This window comes from Diadema antillarum, unplaced genomic scaffold (assembly GCF_040938485.1).
Source record: "Diadema antillarum isolate AM-2024a unplaced genomic scaffold, OU_Dant_1.0 seq00001021_RagTag, whole genome shotgun sequence".
NCBI classification, from domain to species: domain Eukaryota; kingdom Metazoa; phylum Echinodermata; class Echinoidea; order Diadematoida; family Diadematidae; genus Diadema; species Diadema antillarum.
The window spans coordinates 579,073-598,927 of NW_027271856.1; the positions used below are offsets into that span (position 1 = coordinate 579,073).

The following is a 19,855-nucleotide window of genomic DNA, read 5'->3' on the forward strand; positions in this document are numbered from 1 at the left end:
CAGAATATGGAGCTATGATCAAACTGACTATCATCATACCTCTACCCGAGGAGAGTGGGGTGGTCTCCGTGAGGGCCATAGGGCAGGCTCCTGAAAGCCAAATCTCCATAAATTTCAAACATTATGCTTCATTGTCTATAAAAGGGGCATGTAAATAGAGCTGTGCCTAGCTACACTCTTGTTGTATCTCTTGTATCTCTGATATAAATGGCGAATTATCTTTCATGGGGTCACTGAAGAGTTTGTTACATACTTTTAAGTACGTATTACCCCAAAGGGGCAGCATAAAGTGTGGAACTGCTTTGAACTTCAGTTGAGCTTCTTTGCATCATTGAATCATGGAGGTCAGGTGTAACATCTCACAGTTCTATAATGTTCCTGATAAATTGAACTGTTATGTGATAATCGATGTGTGTTACAGAATACACAGGAGGTGAAATGTTGTCTGTCAAAGTCACATTCTTTATAAGTATTTCCAGTTTTCAGACAAATAAGCAAGTATGTACTGTAAGTGCTCTCACAGTGCCTAATCCACTTCTTTGTTTCAGGTATTGCCAAGCACATGCACATAGGTCGCCAGGAGGATGCCCATGAGTTCCTACGCTATGTCATTGAAGCCATGCAGAAATCTTGCCTCAGTGGCTATGACAAGTACGTACCTACTGATGAGGAGTAAAGCAATGGCTGTTACTCTTGATACAAGTGCATCTACAGTTTTGTTTGTTTGTTTGTTTTTAGATATATTTGCTCCAAGGTATTCCACTATTGTACACAATAAAAAGAAAAATCTGACTTTCAAAACCCCATTATTTTGTGTATGAAATTTTGACCATTATTAACTGTTTCATGAAATTTCCATGTTTTTTTTTTTGTCCAGCCTCGATGCAACTTTCATTGTTCCCTTTGTGTGACTTTATTTCTATTAAAGCTAACTTGAATAATTTCCTTTAATGTGCAGTTTCAGTGTGTACCAGTTGACTTTACAAACTAGTTTAAATCAGAATCACAGAATGGAGAAGCATCATCAAAATAAACCATACAAACCTTCACTAAATTTTCTTTTTCTGCCTGAGAGTCATATGCAGGCATGTTACACAATTGAGATGTACATTTGCAGAATAGATTTTTTGGGAAAAGCCCTAAATGTCAAGGATTACCAAACTTTGGTTCAAACATGACTTTCTCTCTCTCTCTCTTTGCCATAACGTCACCAGGGAATATCTAATTGTAGTGTAATCAGGATGGAATGGAAGAAATAAGAAGGCAAGAATTTGTATATGATATGATAATAATGGTAAAAGTTCCAAGATAAACTGTGATTTTAATTATGTTTCTGTGTACAGACCAGCAGGAGAGTCATACAGTCCTAGATGTTAATTTGTTGGCGTGTAAATTTTTTCTTGATAGTAGCATGCCCTTTGAAACAATGTAAAACATGCCATCCACCCACTTCATTGTTACAAGTTTATGACAATATTGTTGCCTTTCGAAATGTAATCATAGTCTTTGTCCTCAATTATTAAATCTGAACATTTGTAGGCCATTTTTTAGTCACCCTCCATGATGTATATGTGTGTGATTGATTGGTTGTTCTGTCTTTGTCTTTTTTTTTTTTCAATCAAAAGAATATATTTGGCTCAAATGATTCTCTGTGAGAGGTACTCATAAAATTCTACTCTGTCCTAACTTGAAGGTTGGATCGATACAGTAAAGAAACGAGTCCAGTTCATCAAATTTTTGGTGGCTACTACAGAAGCAGAGGTATGTGTTGATTAAAAACAGATGTCCTACATAAATGTGTCTATACTAATGACAAAGGGTGAATTTTGTCAGAGACATCTTTTAGAAGATTGTTAGAAGTGAAGTAGGACAGTTTGAAGAAAATTATATCCCATTTAGACTTGACAATTTTCATTTGTCATCATTTGTCATCAACCTTTCTCCAAGTAACTCATTCAAATACCAATAGAACACACATCTATGAAAAAAGATGAGCAAAAGTTAACTTTCTCACCCCAAGGGTAAGCAGTGATTAACAGGGAAGAGTCCAGTCTGACAGGCTTTCTCAATTAATATCTGTTTAGATGCGGATGAATTTGTGCATACCGCCCAGTGACTGCACTAGCCTTTGCTGTTGAGATGGCAAAAGGACTGAGCAGCCAATATTGGGTTTGTGTTTTTGTGCTCAAGAATCCCATTAGACATCCTTGCCTTGCAGTCTTTGCAAGGTAGGCAAGACAATTCATTGGTGATCACAACTAGTATTCTCCCCATTGAATCACCAGGATTTTATTGGGTAACAAATGGGAAAGGTCTCTCTGGAAGGGAGAGATATTAAAGAAATGACTTCCAAACTTAAATGCAGCAAACAAGACATCTTCTTAAGGCAGGGCTCGACACTAACTTTTTTCTCTGGTGACCTGTTTGGGTCACGAATATCTTTCAATATCAACTTTTGCTGCCTGCAAAAACAATGCAATGAAAGAAAGTATAACATTCCATTTTGAATCCTAGTTGCCCAATTCGACTACCAGAAAAAATAACCGCTCATGTTGAGCCTTGATATACATTTTGGTGTTGCTATGTTGGTGAGAGGGCAAGTGTTTTAAGCATAACTTCCTTTGCAATTTTGTGAGACTCATTTCAAGCAGAAGCATTTTTTCCCCCAAATCTTTGGTGATCAAGTAATCGATAACAAGTGTGAAATTGATGACTGCATTTTGTACTGATATGATATGATAGTTTTGAAATTGAGTCCTTGTGTTTTTTAGGAAGTGCTGTCATCAGTTGTGTGAAAGCAGACGCCAGTGAAAGTAGGCAAAACCCATGTCAAATGCAAGAAGACCGTGATTTCTTGTTAATATTTTTCAAATTTCTCACAGTATTCAAAACGGTGGCTTATTGCTATGAATTTAGACGTGGGATAAGATATCAGGCCTCCTAATTCTAAGAATATTTTGATATTGATGATCATCAATACCAAAATATTCTTAAAATTGCTTGTATAAGGACTTTAGGCTCATATATGTAACTAAAGTGTTGTAAACTGCTGGAGGTCACTTAATTGTAGCTGTCAGTTTGACATTACAAATGTGAAATGATCTGCCAAGGACTGATTGAGACTACTGTTTACAGTGGATCAGTTCATAACATTGTCACTGGCTTCCATGTGATTGTAAATTGTAAATTCCTTTTTATGAGGAATGCTGCTTAATTTCATTTGTCACTCCTTTTTTTCAGTTGTCTGTGCAGCATGCCAGGGGAAGTCGGATACATTTGATCCCTTCTTAGATATTGGGCTTGAAATCAAAGTGAGTAGATTTCCTTTTGTTTGCATGTTGTTTGTTTGTTTTTTTAAGAATGGAAAATAAGAATTGTCAATTGCAACTACTAAACAAAGTCTACCTCTTTCAGTCAAAATTTGTTCATGAAAACATTTGATAAAAACAGAAAAGATTTCAAGGCTGCAAAAAGGGGACAGTTGAAATTACATAACTTCCAGTATGTTTATTAGTTACAATTCTTAGGTTTTTGCATCACATTTAGTGTGACCTTTGTTTCCTTGGTGCCCACCGAATTGTTAACTGAGAATGAAGAAAGTTACAAAACAAACACTGCTTTGTAGAGTAACTCTGCATGTTGTGATTTATGAGTTTGTCCTACTACCATCATTGAAAATAAAAACTATGTCATTCTGTTTATACAGCAAGCATAAGGTTTAGACTAGTCTTGCAATTATTTGTGCTGTACTGTCTTGTGTTCATTACTATATGGTTCAGATGGAGCATGGTTATTACATTATTTAACAAAAATTCTGCATGCAAGCTTGGTACAATAATTTTCACACAGTTTAGATGTGTTAACAATGGTCTATGTAAAGTTGTTTACATAAGAAACTGTTTTTGGACAAACCGTGCCATGACGATCCCCTTCTTCTGTAATTATCGTGATCTCAAAACTCTTCTTGTCTTTTTTGTAGCACATGCCATCGGTGACCAAAGCCCTGGGAAAACTTGTCCAGCCAGAAGTCCTGGAAGGAGATAATGCCTATCAGTGCAAGAGGTAAGGGTTGTCATATGACATTTTCTAACATGTATAAAGCAGCTCATTAGAGCTTTGAAAAAAAACCCAGAGAGATACTGCTTTTTATCTTTTGGTATAGCATTGTACTTTAGCATAGTTATAATATGGTATCTCAGAAAGCAGGACATCAAAGAACCAGTTTTGTTCCCTGTAATATCACAGCAAAATGCTACCTGAGGGGAAAAAGGAACTGGAAAAAGTACTGGCATTTTGTTGCAAATTGGCTCACTTCATATTGTAAGCTGCTATGGTGATTAAAATAGTAGCATAAGGACGAATGGAGAAGCAGGCCACTCAAAGAACATTACACTTTCCACCCCAGTGTATTTCTGAGGATTAGAAATATTGTGTGGAATGTGGCTGAAAGTAATGGAATTGTTTTGCATTGATTTTGATTTCAGATGCAACAGAAAGGTCCAAGCCCAGAAGCGGTTCACTGTACACAGATGTCCAAATGTGCTGACTCTCTGCTTGAAAAGGTACAATCTTGAAAAGGTGTCATTTATACTCTCTTATTTTATACTTGATTATACCTGATTAGATGAAACTTTTCATCACTGTGCAACATGAATTTGCCATATAAGATATATATGTATATAATCTAACCCCCAAACCCCAAATTGTCTCAAGGGGCGACCAATATTGTACAGAGGCGGATAAATGTTGGTCTGGTCTGTTAGCTTCTCTCTGTACTGGTCGGGGGTTAGGTAATCACATAGACACCAATCATCACCAAAATTTCTGAAGTAGAAGAAACTAAATATTGCTTCACAACAGCAGTGAATATAAAATGCGAGGGAATTATAAAATTTACATCGATAATGTCAATGCTGCGAACACTACAAACTTCTGATAGTCTGTGACCAGTTATCTACCGTCAGGTGATCAAGGCGAAGACTGGTCATTCCGCTGATGAAGGCTGTAGTGTTGACAGCTGAAAAAACAGAGGTAAATATCTTGTATTGAGGTCAAATGTTCGGTTGAATTTCCAATACAGATGAGCTTCTATTCTATTTGATATTATTTGATGATAGATCAATATAATGTATACACTCTTATATTATTCTAAATTGTCAGGGGCACAGAGAAAGAGCATTGTCATGATTGCCATAGTCCCTCATGAGTAAAGTCTGAGTGTACTTTTCTGCTGTCCAAAAGAAATTCTACATTTATGTGTGTATACTCTATGGGCTGTTGTAGGTTTGAGTACAGTCGTTTCAGCATGGGCAAGATCAACAAGGAAGTCCACTATTCAGAATGTCTCAACCTCCGCCCGTACATGAGTGACAACAAGGTGAGAGAACTTCAGCTCTATCTTGTATATCGTAGCTGGGGTGACAAGACCTTGTATCTGCAATTTTGGTGAAAATGACTTCTTTTGATTAATGATCAAATAATCGGTTAAGTGATGTCCTGTCCAAATCCTAAGTATCTTAAAGATAATATGAAGTTTTGGTACCTTTACAAAGTTTCCCTGAGATTGCCTTGTCTTAGTTTGTGTTTCAGGTTAAAGTACCTTTCATGTAACCAACACAGTGAGACTTACTCGCCCCAAAGTGCTCTCATGTCTTAGTAATCATGCAATAATGGTTTCGGATATTATCGACGCTGTACAACGTCAATAAATACTAACGGCTCGTTCGAATCGTTCGAATCTTTATATAGCTCCCTCAACGATCATTCTGCGTGTAACTCGTGAGAACCGGATCGCCAGCACAGAACTTGTGTAGAGTTCTGTGACCGCCAGTTATCCGGGCAGTGCCGCAGCGCTAACACTCCTCTGAAGCTGTTTGTGCGATGCGGTAATGCGTGCATGCATGCGAGCGGTATGTACAGTGCCGACAATGCGTGATCACAGATTATGGTACATGAGGCGAGGATGTACGACTTGTGTGTACTAGGAATAGTAGTATGGTACACGAAGACGGGTTTGACATAGAGCAGCCATTGCAGGAGGGAAACAAAAACAAATACGAAGACCATAAACAGTGGTCAATCCTGCCGGAGGGGAAAAAAAGACGAGTATAGCTGCGGCAACTTTGAGGCGATCAGATATGCATAAGGATACTTTGTATACTACTAGGCGCTGCGTTTTACTCACCACCGGCCACCCTGGTTAGATCGAGGCTCGTTATGCAGCGAAGCACGGATTATACATACAGATTGTACGCGCACACAACTTGACAACACTGCGGTGGTGAGAAGTGACTTGCTGTGCTGCCAAATAAGACAGTAGTTCCTGCATGATATTTTAATGTAGTTAGATATTTTTAATATTGTCTGAATTCATATGTTGGTAAACTCTCGTGATATTAGAGGCTCCACCACAGTGCTAGACTATCACGCGGACTTGCTATGAGATAGATGACATCTATCTTGTAAGCAGCCTTAACATGCCCTGTTCAGCAGTCGATCGTTTTACCAGGGAGGTCGTTTACCGGGGAGACGGGAACTCTCTATTCATTCAGTACTGTAAGGAAGACATCACCTCAACCAGCTCCCAGCCCGACCAGATGCATGCATGAATGCAATACCCGCTCGCGCTGGTTTACGTTTGGAACAGCAACACACACACACGCACACACTCACATACACACACTCACATACACACACAGTGCACACACACACACACACATACTCACAAGCACACTGACACCAGGGAGTGTTCCAGTCCACCTGTCTTGACACGGGTACAGAAATAGATCGAACGTTTATTGACCTTGAGTCGGGTCAGACTCACAAAAAAAGAGGAAGAAGAAACCACGCCAGAGATGGAGTGATCAGATTGCAGGGAGAGAGAGAGAGAGAGAGAGAGGAAGAGGGAAAGACACATTTTCACAAACCTGCCTCGTTATGACGCAATCGTGGAGAACAGTGCCAGTAGCTCCATGATACAGTCGAGGATGGAATCAGAGCTTGAAGCTCCTTGATGGAATAAAGCCCATCCCATACTCACGACTATAGGACTGACAGAGTTTGGATCCTGAACAAGTCACAGCAGCTTCAGCATAAACGAGTTGTTTTTTGTTTTGTTTTGTTTTTTCAAATCCAAAGTCGGTCAGTCATAGTCGTGAGTCGTATTCCAATAGTGTGCGGCGGGCTTAGGATATGTAGGTCACTCTTTGGCCTTTAGTTCGGCCTGCACTAATTTATTCATTTATTTATTTTTTTATTTTTTTTTTTTTTTTGTATTTCAAAGTTACGTTGGTGTTTTCATTATGCAGATGGTGCATTATAGTAGGCCTATGATAAGTGGCCTATTGGCCCCAAAACATGATTTTAGACTGAAAATAATCCGAGTTACGTGTTTGTTTTTTTATTTTTTATTTTTACATACAGATTATATTCAGATTGACAGTGTAAATCATTAATCGATTGATTTTCAAGGAAAATGGACTTACCGGATTATTTTTTTCTTTCGAACACGCTCTTCTTCCTTCAGAGAAACACAAAACCTCCACATTCAACTCCAAAGGGAGGAAAATCAAGCTGCGCATACCGAGGTTGAGGTAACATAAGTAAATCCAAGTTCTGTGAGTTTCAGAGGAATATCGCAAGATCTTGTGGGTGGTATACTAGTACTTTAGTAAGCTTCAGTTTGATTGTAGTTATGAACTACCTATTTACGACGCCAGTGTAGCCACGGGTATGAGCATGTCGCTGTAATAATATTGTGCGACACAACAGAAGCCTGCAACATTGTGTGCGACATCCTCGAGAATTGGCGACATGCATGTTCTAACTATATAAGTGTTATCAAATTTGTGAAAAACACGTGTAAAACTTGTGGGACGACAAACTCATATGTTGGCTGAACTCTATTTTATTTTTATTTTTTTTAAAGAATATTTTATTCTCCATCAATGGTATTTCGTTTATGCATCGATACAAGGTACTCCATCATCTCTTTATTGTTTTAGGGGATTTCGTGTTGACAAAGTCGAGTATTTGGCTGCAAAAATTGCGGTGAGCTACCTGTGGTGTATGGCTGGTGCGTGTTCCACGTGTTTATAGGGCATAGTGAAAATTCAAGGAAAAAAAAAACCTACAACCCAAACGAATTGAAACAGAACGCGCAGTGGTACGGGGAAAAGACACTGCGTGCGAACATCTTCTTTAAAAAAAAAAAAACAAAAAAAAAAACTAGAAATGTCGCTACGGCGACAGGTGTATGCCTCCGCAATAATGCAGGTCTATAGTACAATGTCTTGACAATGTGTGATGACAGTTTCACACAATTGGCAAGATATTAAAATGACAGGTTTGCCACAAATGTGCTGAATGTTCACTTTCCTAGAACTATCAATTGGATGAATGATTAAAACGTCAGAGTGCAGGTATTTGGGGGAACTGATGATTTTTACTGGACTTTTGACCCTTTTATAAGTTTATGCATTGAGTAATTTTCAAGGTATTGAGAAAAAATATAAATTCAGTATCAAATGGTAAAATAGTATTATCTAAACCTGGCCTTTGACCTTTGACCTCACAGTTCCAAAGAGAATCACTGTTAGGTAGAGCATGCATAAATATGTAAGTTTCATGATAATACCTTGAGTTACTTTTGAGATATGGAGGAAGAAGTGCAATTTAGCACTTTCACTTGACCTTTGACCTTTTGACCTTTGACCTTTTGGCACGAAACTTCCCGCAGAATATATATTGGGTTATACATGCATACATCAAGTTAAAAAAATCCTTCAGGCATTGCATAAATATAAGAAAAGTAGTGATATTTTGAGGAGTTGACCTTGAACTTTGACCCCTGACCTTTGACCCATGACCCCCAACTTCCCTAGATAATCACTGCCCATCGGTTCATATATATACTAAGTTCCATGAAGATACCTTGAACCATTTGCGAGATATGGAGAAAAACATGAAATTTCAACCTTTTTTCACAAAATAACCTGTGACCTTTGACCTTTGACCCCGTGACCCTAAAATCCAAACAAAGTATCATCCCCCAGGATATACCCTCATACCAAGTTTGATGCAAAACCACCTCACGGTTCTTGAGATATTGACAAAAACAAAACGGGACGGACGTACGGACGGACGTACGGACGGACGGACGCCCCGAAAACAATGCCTCCGGCCACTTCGTTGGCGGAGAAAAGAGAAAAGAGCAAAATCCCACGATAGCAAGGTGCCACAGACTTGGCAAAGAGGGGGGAGGGGGAGGGGGAGGGGGAGGGGGAGGGGGAGGGGGAGGGGGGAGGGCGGGGGGTAAACCACAAATCCGCGCGGTGGCGCATTCCTGCTGAGGTCATAAACAGTCTGGGGCCTGCGGGAATGAAAAGGATGTTTCGAAGCGAGCTCAAGTCGAAGACTCCGGGGAAGACCACTGGCAGGATTGCAATCGTTACCTGATTCTACATTTCTTTCAATCAATTGACGTAAAATAATGTCATTTTTTCTATTTTCTTTATATCTTTCCTGAAATATATCCCACTGCCCTCCAAAGGGGGAAGATTCTCTATCATTATTCTTTCTTTTCTGACGGTGACTCAGAGGTGCTTGATTATAAAAAGGGAAAATCATGTTACTGTTCGTCACTCTGCAAGTTCGTTGTTCTGAGAGAGAAACACTTTCGTTATTTTTATGGTTCCTTGATTCGAACACGGGTGTTCGTTCATCCTGAAAGGAAATAAATTTCGTACCACGTATAGGACCTAATTCGTTTTCAGAATAAAAATGTTCGGATTATAACTAACGCCTTCATATTCGGAGCAACAAATGGATCTGGAACAGGAATTTGGGGACCCGGATTGACGAACCTTATACATGACGTGTACTTATCCCCCAAAGTAATGGATACCGTGCAAAGAAATTAACGATGTCAAAAAGGGAGATTAGTTTCCCGCCAATTCCCCCTTCCGTCAATACTAAGGCTCCTACTTCGGAAGTATAGGTCTGTCTCTCGTTGCTCGATAAAGAAAAAGAAAAAGAAATGAACAACGTCAAAATAAACAAGAACAGAATAAACGCATGTTCGCCTATCGTGGGGCATCTATGCAATACTGTTACCTTGGATGATATCCTCACCCTCACCATCGTGTAATTCCTATATAAGAAAGCAATTAATAATTATGTTTTGCACTGGATGTTATGAAAATGTATGTGATCTGGTATCCCGACGTAATGTAAATGATTATGTTACATGAAGAGGGCTGTGAGTGGGTGGTATTCGAATACTGTTTTGTATAATTATGATTTCGTTATGTGTAGATTATGTGCGTATAATAAGAGTTTCATTTTAAATGGAGTTTCAATCAATTTAATTATTCATGTCAAATTGGATTCCTCGGAAGACCATCACGACCATGAATGCCGAGTTGCGAGCAGGGCAATCCATACGTTTACCTTTGGTTATAATACCATGTTATTATAGTTGAAATGTATCATTGTTACCTTGGGACTTTACGGTGAATCATTTATTAACAGACAATCAAATATCTCCCACTGCCCAAGGGGAAACATATCAAACTAAGAATGACATTCATTTTTGCTTTTAAGATTTCCCCTCCCGTCTGACAATTATTTTCTGAAACATCCACCAGTGCCGGATGTAGAATGTTTATTCCGAAGGTGATATCCGACAATGAAGTACAAAGGCTTGATACTCCGATGAATTAGAATCACAAGCTTACGCAATGCTATTTTACGAAGAACACTCTTCGGATATATGTTGAAGATTAGTGCCTAAACATTACCTATAAACCAAAACAATCGTAGCATATGTATACTAGCTAGGCCTTCTAAATAACCAATAAAACATTTGAACGAATTAATAATTGCCTATAAATAATCGGCAGCACCCCTCAAGTATTTCAAGAAACAACTATATGTCTTGTGCAAAACAATTCCTGCATATTTTTTGAATGTGGCAAGATATAATGCGAACATGAGATTGTGAGTTATAAGAACAATTTCAATATTGAGCTGAGTTCAGCAGATGTCATAAAATATCTTCGGATCTCGTTCATGAGGACATGCCAGCAGAATTTGGGTAAATGAAATGCAGCCATTTCCACTGGAACTAATGGTAGATCAATGTTATTGCCGTATCCTTGGAGTAAAATGTCGCCGGGGCGCGGGACAATTCAGTGTGGTGTCTTCGAAGGAAACATCACCGGAGCAAGTGTTGGTGGTTCAGTCGTCGGCGGAGCAATCATTGTCGACGGAGCAGATGTCGTTGGGGTGATGTTGTGGAGCACATTCTCGCGGAGCGAATTAATGTCAGTGGAGCATAAAGACTGACCTCTCTTTGATACATACGTATACTCATGGACACAAAAGAAACATTAGCCAATGGTATAAAGGGTATAGTGGTCGGACATTTCCATCGCCTTGATGTTACCATTTTGCAAAGAATCTACAAATTTTAGTAACATACATTCACCAAAATTAATGTCATACCGTACATTTCTGGATGCTGAAAATAATTAGAAGCTGACCTATTTCACTCAGCGTGACAAAGGTGAAAAGTTTACGTTTTCTCTGTTGTTCCGGATTAAAGAAAAACAAAATAACGTCACCATGATTAATTTCCTATTATGACAATGTGTGGGAAGGGATAATGTGTTATTCATATTTTTTGCGGTACATCAATGATCATTGATGCGACTTGACTTGACATCATCTTGAAGTTCATCAGGACGTGTTTCCAGTGACGTTCATTTACTGGTGCTATATAGGGACAGCATGTCATGTTTTTACGGAGCGTTGTTCAATCTGTTAAAAACAATATAAAAAACATACATAACGATATGTGCACAGGAAATTACAATCCTCTCATAATTTATGACAATAATAATGAGATGTGATGTTTATGGCTTATTTGCAATACATTGCACTCCCGTTACAACGAACACGGTAATAACGAAGCAAAACTTCTGTTCCCAAAATGTTCGCCATTAAAGTCTGTGTTAAAAAAATTCGCTTATAACGAACACGTTTATAGCGAAATTTTCGTTATAACGAAGTCTTTTCCGAGCGCCACTGACAAAGAAAAACAAAAGAAATGTGCTCTGTTATAACGAAATGCGGATCGCTTCCGAAAATACGTAGCTGAACAAGCATTTATAGCGTCTCTGCGTGGGCGAATGCTTCACAATACTGCGTTTTCGATCCGTGTGTCACGCACAAGTTTTCGAGGAGAACTTGCATTATTGTTAAACAATCTGACAATAATCTGAAATTGAGTAAGGTTCCTTATTACAAAACACAAAGATTCTGATACACCTAAATGTCCGTTAGTTCGGAAATGAAACAGTGTTTGTTCACGAACATTTTGGCGTTATTCCAAAGATTCGTTATTCCGAAAAAAAAAAATATGGTTCTTATTACGACGGTGCGTTTGTCCGAAAATGATAGGAATTCCAAACATTCATTAATTGGAACATTAAAAAAACAACAACCTAAAACAACAACAAAAAAAAAAAAAACCCAAAACAAACAAACAAACAAAAAACGTTTCGTTAATCCAGAAAAGAAAAGGTAAGTCCACTAACAAATCTTAGGAATTGCAAACCTTATAATCGTCTTATAAGAAAACTGAACCTTCGAAATACGTAACCTGTGTCATTTTTTTTTTTAATTAACAAACCTTCTACGGAATGACAAACTTTATTACATTTTCGGATTAAAAAACCTTCGCAACAACGAACCTTCGGAATAGTGATCCTTTCTCAGTTAGTAAATTACAAACCTTTGGAATGACGAACCTGATCATTTTAATTTCCGATCGACGAACCTTCGGACATTACAAACAACTTTATGCTCTCTTTTAATTGTAATATTCAAACGAAATTTAAAAGGTCCCATTCCATTTTACATAGCTTTCCAGTGTATTCAGCAAACAGAACATCATAATTTATATGCGTGGTTTCCTTGTTTTCGTTTAATATTGTATTTGTTCGGTTATAACGAAACTTCGTTATAACGAAAGAAAACTGCCCCCATGCCCCCTATAGGGTATAGTTAGTTCTCTTTTCTTTTAAAATGTATATCATCAAGGTTCTGCAGTGACCACGGGTATATTATTTTTTGATATTTGTTTTTAGGAAGGAAACAACCCCGTAACGAGGGGGCATTGGTGGCACGAGAAACTGAAGGGGAAAAAATGCATGGGGGAGCCTTTTTTTCCTATTCAGCCGATTAATCCCGAGTGGGGCACCAGAAAGAAATAAAAAAGAAAGGATGCAATATATATATCTTATATATATATATATATATATATATATATATATATATATATATATATATATACGTGTGATATACATACCTGATGGCATACATGTAGAGCTGTCCACCGTTGCTTGTTATACCGGTCGAACACGAAGCCACCTCGATCACTACTGATTATAGCTTACTATAACACGAAGCCCCCTCGATCTCCATTGGGATTGTGTTATGTGAAAGAGATTGCATAAGATTATGCTCTTGTCATGACATTTGTCATCATGAAAAAAGGGAAAAGACGGTCGCACAATCACAGATGGAAGAGGTCTTTGATTTGCTTTGTTGTTGTTGTTGTTGTTGACAAAATTGTCTCACAGAATCACCTGATAAGCAAACAAACCAGTCCTCTTCACATTAATTTTTTTCTGCCAATTCTCTCCACAAAATTGGCCGCTAAGCAAAAACAACAACAACAAAAAATGATAATAATACAAACAGAACCAGCACATGACTGTGGTAATCAATTCCATCAAATCACCTGCCCAAACAACAAGCAAACATGTTATACATAAAACGCATATTAGGCCCTACTAATTGTAAAAACAAACAGTCAGTAAAACAACTAGAAAACATAACATTTCGGAATACGTCTTTCTTGGTCAATCAGGCCTGCGCATACTACGCTACGAAAAAAAAATAAGAAAAAAATGTCCGGCATAAAATGCTACATGCCAAGCGTCAATATCCATGATAGGCCTATGCCTACTCTGATGGCAACGTTGACCATGTAGATAATCGTCATTAACAATCGGATTTTCTATATTATGTTAGTTAGCGATTTTTTTTTTCTTTTTGACTAGACAGCCCATTCATTGTCAGAATGAGCAAAAGAAAAAAAAAGGCTGTGAAGACTTTTTTTTAAAATAATTTCTTTCATTTTTTTGTTTAAATCTTGACCTGACAGCACATATGTCGAGAGAAGTGTTTTTCTTCGATAAGCATATAAACATGGCAATTGAACATTATTCTAGAAGAACGCTACATGTATACCATCTTGCAGCACAGTTCCATTACACACTCTTTGACTGCACACAGTACACAGGTACCACGTGAATGGAGCAATGAAGCAAAAACAAACAAAAACGAAAACAAAAACCCTAAAACAATAATAATCTAAACAGGATTAGCATTTCTGTACAATCTGTCGACAAATCATCTGCTCAAACAAAAAACATTGTCGCGTTCTGCACAAAACGCATATAGGCCCTACTAAATCTGTAAAACAACAACAACAAAATAAATAACCCGAACCTTTCGGAATCCATATAATTCTTTGACACTCAGACCTATGCTATTTACGCTAAGAAAAAATGGACAAATGGAAAAATGTCAAGCATAAATGCTACGTTGCAACTGATATACGTCGATGTAGGGCAATTTGTCAATCAGCTGCAATGAAAACATCTCGACGGAAGAATTTCATGAATTTGAATAAAATTAATGCTTCGTGCCAAGCGTCGTGTACTGCACCAACTCTGGCAACGTATAGTGTATAGACGATCATCAGTAACAACCGAGCTGGGTTTGTTTTTGTTGTTGTTGGTTTGTTGTTGATGTTTTAGTTAGGTTTAGTCGGCGATTGTTTTCTTTTTTTACTTGACAGCTGATTTATCGACATAATCGGCCAAAAAAAGGAAAAAAAGTGCAGACAATTTTTGATTTCAAACAACAAAACCCAAAATAATATTAATAGTAATCAAAACAGGATTAGTGGTCATCAATATTATTCTGTCAACAGATCGCCTGACAAAACAAAACAAAACAAAACGAAAACACAATTAAACACGTCTTCCATAAAACGCATATAGGCCCAACTAATTTGAAAAACAATCAGTAAAAGTACGCTGAGAAAAAAAGAAGAAGAAAAGGAATGAAATTAAGAAAGAAATGCTCAGCATATACAGGCTGAAGCGTCAACTATGGCAACGTTGACCGTGTGTAGATCATCAAGCTGTTTTTACTTCTGTAGGTTTAGTTGACGATATTCAGTTAGTGCATTTTTTTTTTATTGGACAGCTCATTTAGGCTATGGACAGAGTTGGCAAAAACGATGCAAAGATTGTTATTGATTTTTTGATTTGGCTTGTCAGCACTTACGGCGAGAGAATTGCTTTTCTTTCATCATAAATGATATAGTGTAAAAACCATGGCAAATTGAACAAGACCCTGTCGCCATTACACGCCGGCCGCAGTAACTACGCACAGAACACAGGTAGGCCCTACCATGCTGGACAAACAAATCAAAAAACAAAAAAAACAAAACCCTAAAACGACAACAACACAAACAGGATTAGCAAATTTGGTTGTCAGTTCTCTCGACAAATCACCTGACCAACAACAAACATGTCCTACAATCGCAAAACGTATCTCAATAGGCCCCACTAATTTGAAAATTACAAACAATCAGTAAAAAAAAAAAAACAGAAAAGAAGCAAAACAAAAATCCTTTCGATTTCGGATTATGTCTTTCTCTGACAATCAGGCCTATGCAACTAAAAAAATAAATAAAAAAAATAAGATTAGAAATGAACAGCATGTGGTACGTGCGGAAGCGTCAACATCTACCGACTGCATGGCAACTTTGGCTGTGTAGATGATCATCAGTAATAAATACATGAGAGCTGTTGTTTTTTCTTAGGTTTACTTGGCATTTTTTCTTTACTTGATTGTGTGATCATGTATCGTCACTAACAAAAGGATCGTTTCCCTCATTTCAGTCTTGTTTTGCAGATGTGCCTTTTTCAGACAGAGATGTCTTTGAATAGATACAGATGATGAGGAGCAGCAATACCTGAGATCATGAGAAATTTTGTGTCAATCATGCACGGCCACCTGTAGGCCTATTATACATCTCAAAAGCGTCTCAAAGACAGTTTTAGCATGCTTTAGGGTACTGCTTTGATCCCATGATTGTCACCGCAAGCAAGCCGGGAGAAGAACAAGATGGAGATTCGATAAATCTAAAACTATATGCGCAGAAGAAAATAACGCAGAAAAATCAAATGAAGTGAATGTGCAGTCTTGAGGTGTATGTTAGGAAATCATACCTCAAAGCAAACACTTTCGCTAGGGAAAAGCAGGCAGTTTTTAAAAGAAATGATGGAAGAATGATTGTCACTTGTGATCTCAATATTTCACTTTCCGTAGCATATTCCAGAGCACAAAAAAAAAGAAGGAAAAAAAAAGGATCGGTAATCGTAGAGGACAGGTATATCCTGTAGGGAAGGTATTATGCGTGTGCAAAAATGTGTACGATGAATGTCCTTGTACTAGTAGGCCTATATTAGGTCCATGGCCTGTCAACAAATCACCCGACGAACAACAAACATGTCCTTCACAAAGTGTACAGGCCCACTATTGTTTACTCTTTTTTTTTTTACTTGGAAGCTCATTATCGACAGAATAACAAAAACAAGAAAAATGGGAGGGCTACCTTTGATTGTTTGTTTCAGTTATTTTATCTGTTCTTGTCAACACATAATATGGCGAGAGAATCTTATTGTTTATTATAGCATGAAAACATGGCAAATGAACATGCATTTCGGACCGCCTCTATATAGATCTGCAGAACAGTCCACTAACACGCAGCTCGCAGCTGGTCGTATGAATACTAACAGTACCCAAGTACATAATACGTGTAATACGTTAGTAGCTTGCAACGGGGCGAACGAACGAAGCCAGCTCGCTTGCCATGGCCACGCATGTACCATCCACTAGTACAGTGATTGGCATTGTCATAGCGAACGGAAGCCAGTACGATATCGCCACGGACTACATTGTTCAGTGGACTGAATCCACTCTTCGGTGGAAGCATGACTAGCAAAGAGTATCGACTTTTTGGTGGAAGCAGGGAGGTCTCACCTCCCTGGTGGAAGGCAAAGAGTGGGGAAAGCGCGTGGGGCATGTGTACAATATGGGTACTAGATAGCATGCTCATGGCCACCCACATGCGCAGTATACGGTTGGCCCATCCATGCCCCCATGATACGTACACACAACATACACCGCACAGGGGTATCGTTCGATCGTACACTACTGGACGTCGGACATAAAACGCACACAGTGGCTATACACACAATGTACGCAGTTGTCGACAGCTTGCTCTGCTATAAACGGATCGCGGATCGTAGCCTCTGGGATGCGGTCGCGCTTGTGTACAGTACACTTCAGTAGTATATCACAGAGCTCTCTCAAGACTTCTGTAAGTAGTATAGTATCAGTAGTATCCGAAAACCGACTTTCTTCTCGGGACCGCAAGGGGGCGTTGTGAATCATGCGCTCGAGACCAAATCCTTCCGTTTAAACGAGCCGTTATTTTGCGAGAGTCACTACTGCAGTTCTCATCTAAATTGACGTTCTAGTAATCAAACATGAGTTATAATGCTCCCTAAGCATCATACTGACTAGCAGTTATATCCTGATACTTTGAATCATGGTTTCACTCGGTGAAATGCACCTTAACAGGAACTCCATTTTATCTTTAACCCAAAAATGAAGCCACCACGGCATTTCCAAGGAAAGGCTATCCCATTCGCTATAGTACTTTGGCTGCCATGTTTTTTGGCTCCCCTGAACATTTGACATTTTGTAGATACGAGGTCTTGTCGCCCCAGTGACAATATGTGAGCTTCACACTTCCTCAACCTACAATATACATGGAGTTCACGCAATACCTTAGGGACGTACAATGGGGATTCATTAGTTATAGCAGTGTTTTCTGTTCATTCTTTTCAGGCCATTACTTCTGTTGCATTTACTTGTAAGTACAGAAGTAATCCTCTAAGCAATTTAATGTTAGTGAGACATATATTTGGTATACACCTGTATATCTTCTTTTATTAAATGTACAGGTATTGAGATATTTTAAAGTGAAGAATATGGCAGTGATGATCACTACATGAATTTGCTGACATGACATGATCTCTTTGTATGGTCAGGGCCCACCTGTCATCTACCAGCTGTATGCTGTGCTGAAACATGAGGGAGCTTCATGCAATTCTGGCCACTATTACTGTTATGTGCGTGCCCCCAACCAGTCATGGTACTGCATGAATGACTCTTATGTCAGCCAAGCCAGCCTCCAGCGAGTCCTGAACCAGAATGCCTACGTGCTCTTTTACATCCGCAAGCCACAGAAGAGCAACTTTGGCGGAAGCAACCAGGTATTGAATGAGTAAAATAGACTGTAGTTACCATATAAGCTGCTATTTTCACATACAGATATTTTTGTGAATGAGGAGGTCACAGACATTGTTGTGAGAAGTTGTTTTCGTGAATTGACATCGACGCTATTGTAAATGCACTATTCCCCTAGTGTATGGTGACATTTTTGCATGTTGTTGAATTTGCAATCCAGCTGTGATTCACGAAATTTGCAAAAATTAAACCTTTGCAAAAATAATAGCTTATGCAGTGTGTGATGTTGGTGGGACACTGGCTGCATGCACACACATGTATTAGTCATTACAAAGAACATGTTACAGTTGAAAATAATTACTCAGTACCTCCACCAAGGAGGTTATGTCTTTTGCTGGCTTAAGTTTGTCTGTCTGTCTGTCTGTCTGTCTGTCTGTTTGCAATATAACTCAAAAAGTGAACAGATTTTGATAAAACATGCAGTTGATAAAAACACAAGGGACAGATATATAAATTTTGTTAGTGATCCGGGCCACCATCTTGATTCAGGAATCTTTTTTTATGCCTCCGCCACGAAGTGGTGCCGGAGGCAGTATGTTATTGGGTTGTCCGTCCGTCCGTCCGTAATCAATTTTGTGGACAGCGTAACTACAAAACCTATTGAGGTATCCTAATGGAACGTGACATGTATGTGTATGAGGGGGTGAAGTTGTGCCTGTCAACTTCTGGGTGCACATGCTCAAGGTCAAAGGTCAAATGGTCAAGATCAAATGCTCAAAATTTTACTATTTCCCCCATATCTATGCAATGCCTGAAGATATTTTGTTGAAACTTAGCATATACATGTACTACCCAAATAAGATTCTTTGGTGAGAGTTCTGGGTTATGAGGTCAAAGGTCAAAAGGTCAAGTAAAACTGTTAAAATTTTACTTTTTTCTTCATATCTTGGGAATGGTTCAAGGTATCTGCATAGAACATAGTATATATGCATGTACTGACTGGCAGTGATTATCTGGGGAATTTTGGGTTCATGGGGTCAAAGGTCAAGGTCAACTCTTCCAAATTTTATTATTTCCCTCATATTTATGCAATGCCTGCAGGATTTTTTTTTCTTGGTGTATACATGTATTACCAAATAGAGATTCTCTGGGAAGTTTTTTTTTTTTGCCAAAGAGGTAAAAGGTCAAAGATCAAGTGAAAGTACAGAGCTTTACTTCTTCCTCCATATCTTGGAAGTGGCTCAAGTTATCTTGAAGCTTATGCATGTTCTGCCTGGCAGTGATTCTCTTATGAATTTTAGGGTCATAAGGTCAAAGGTCGAGGGTCAAAGGCCAGGTGAAAATAGTAACAATTTAGTATTCAATACAGAAATTGCACCTTTTTTCCATA

The 19,855-nt window shown here is 38.5% G+C and overlaps 1 protein-coding gene across 1 annotated transcript in view; it reads left to right on the plus strand.

Annotated features, from left to right (window-relative positions):
- LOC139742807 (uncharacterized) overlaps positions 1-19,855 on the plus strand; it is a 52,729-nt gene that overhangs the window by 20,351 nt on the left and 12,523 nt on the right. Inside the window, exons 7-13 of the mRNA XM_071653320.1 lie at positions 549-651; positions 1,694-1,761; positions 3,241-3,311; positions 3,980-4,062; positions 4,485-4,562; positions 5,284-5,377; positions 18,267-18,491. Coding sequence (XP_071509421.1) covers positions 549-651; positions 1,694-1,761; positions 3,241-3,311; positions 3,980-4,062; positions 4,485-4,562; positions 5,284-5,377; positions 18,267-18,491 — 722 coding nt within the window. The remainder of the gene's footprint in view (positions 1-548; positions 652-1,693; positions 1,762-3,240; positions 3,312-3,979; positions 4,063-4,484; positions 4,563-5,283; positions 5,378-18,266; positions 18,492-19,855) is intronic.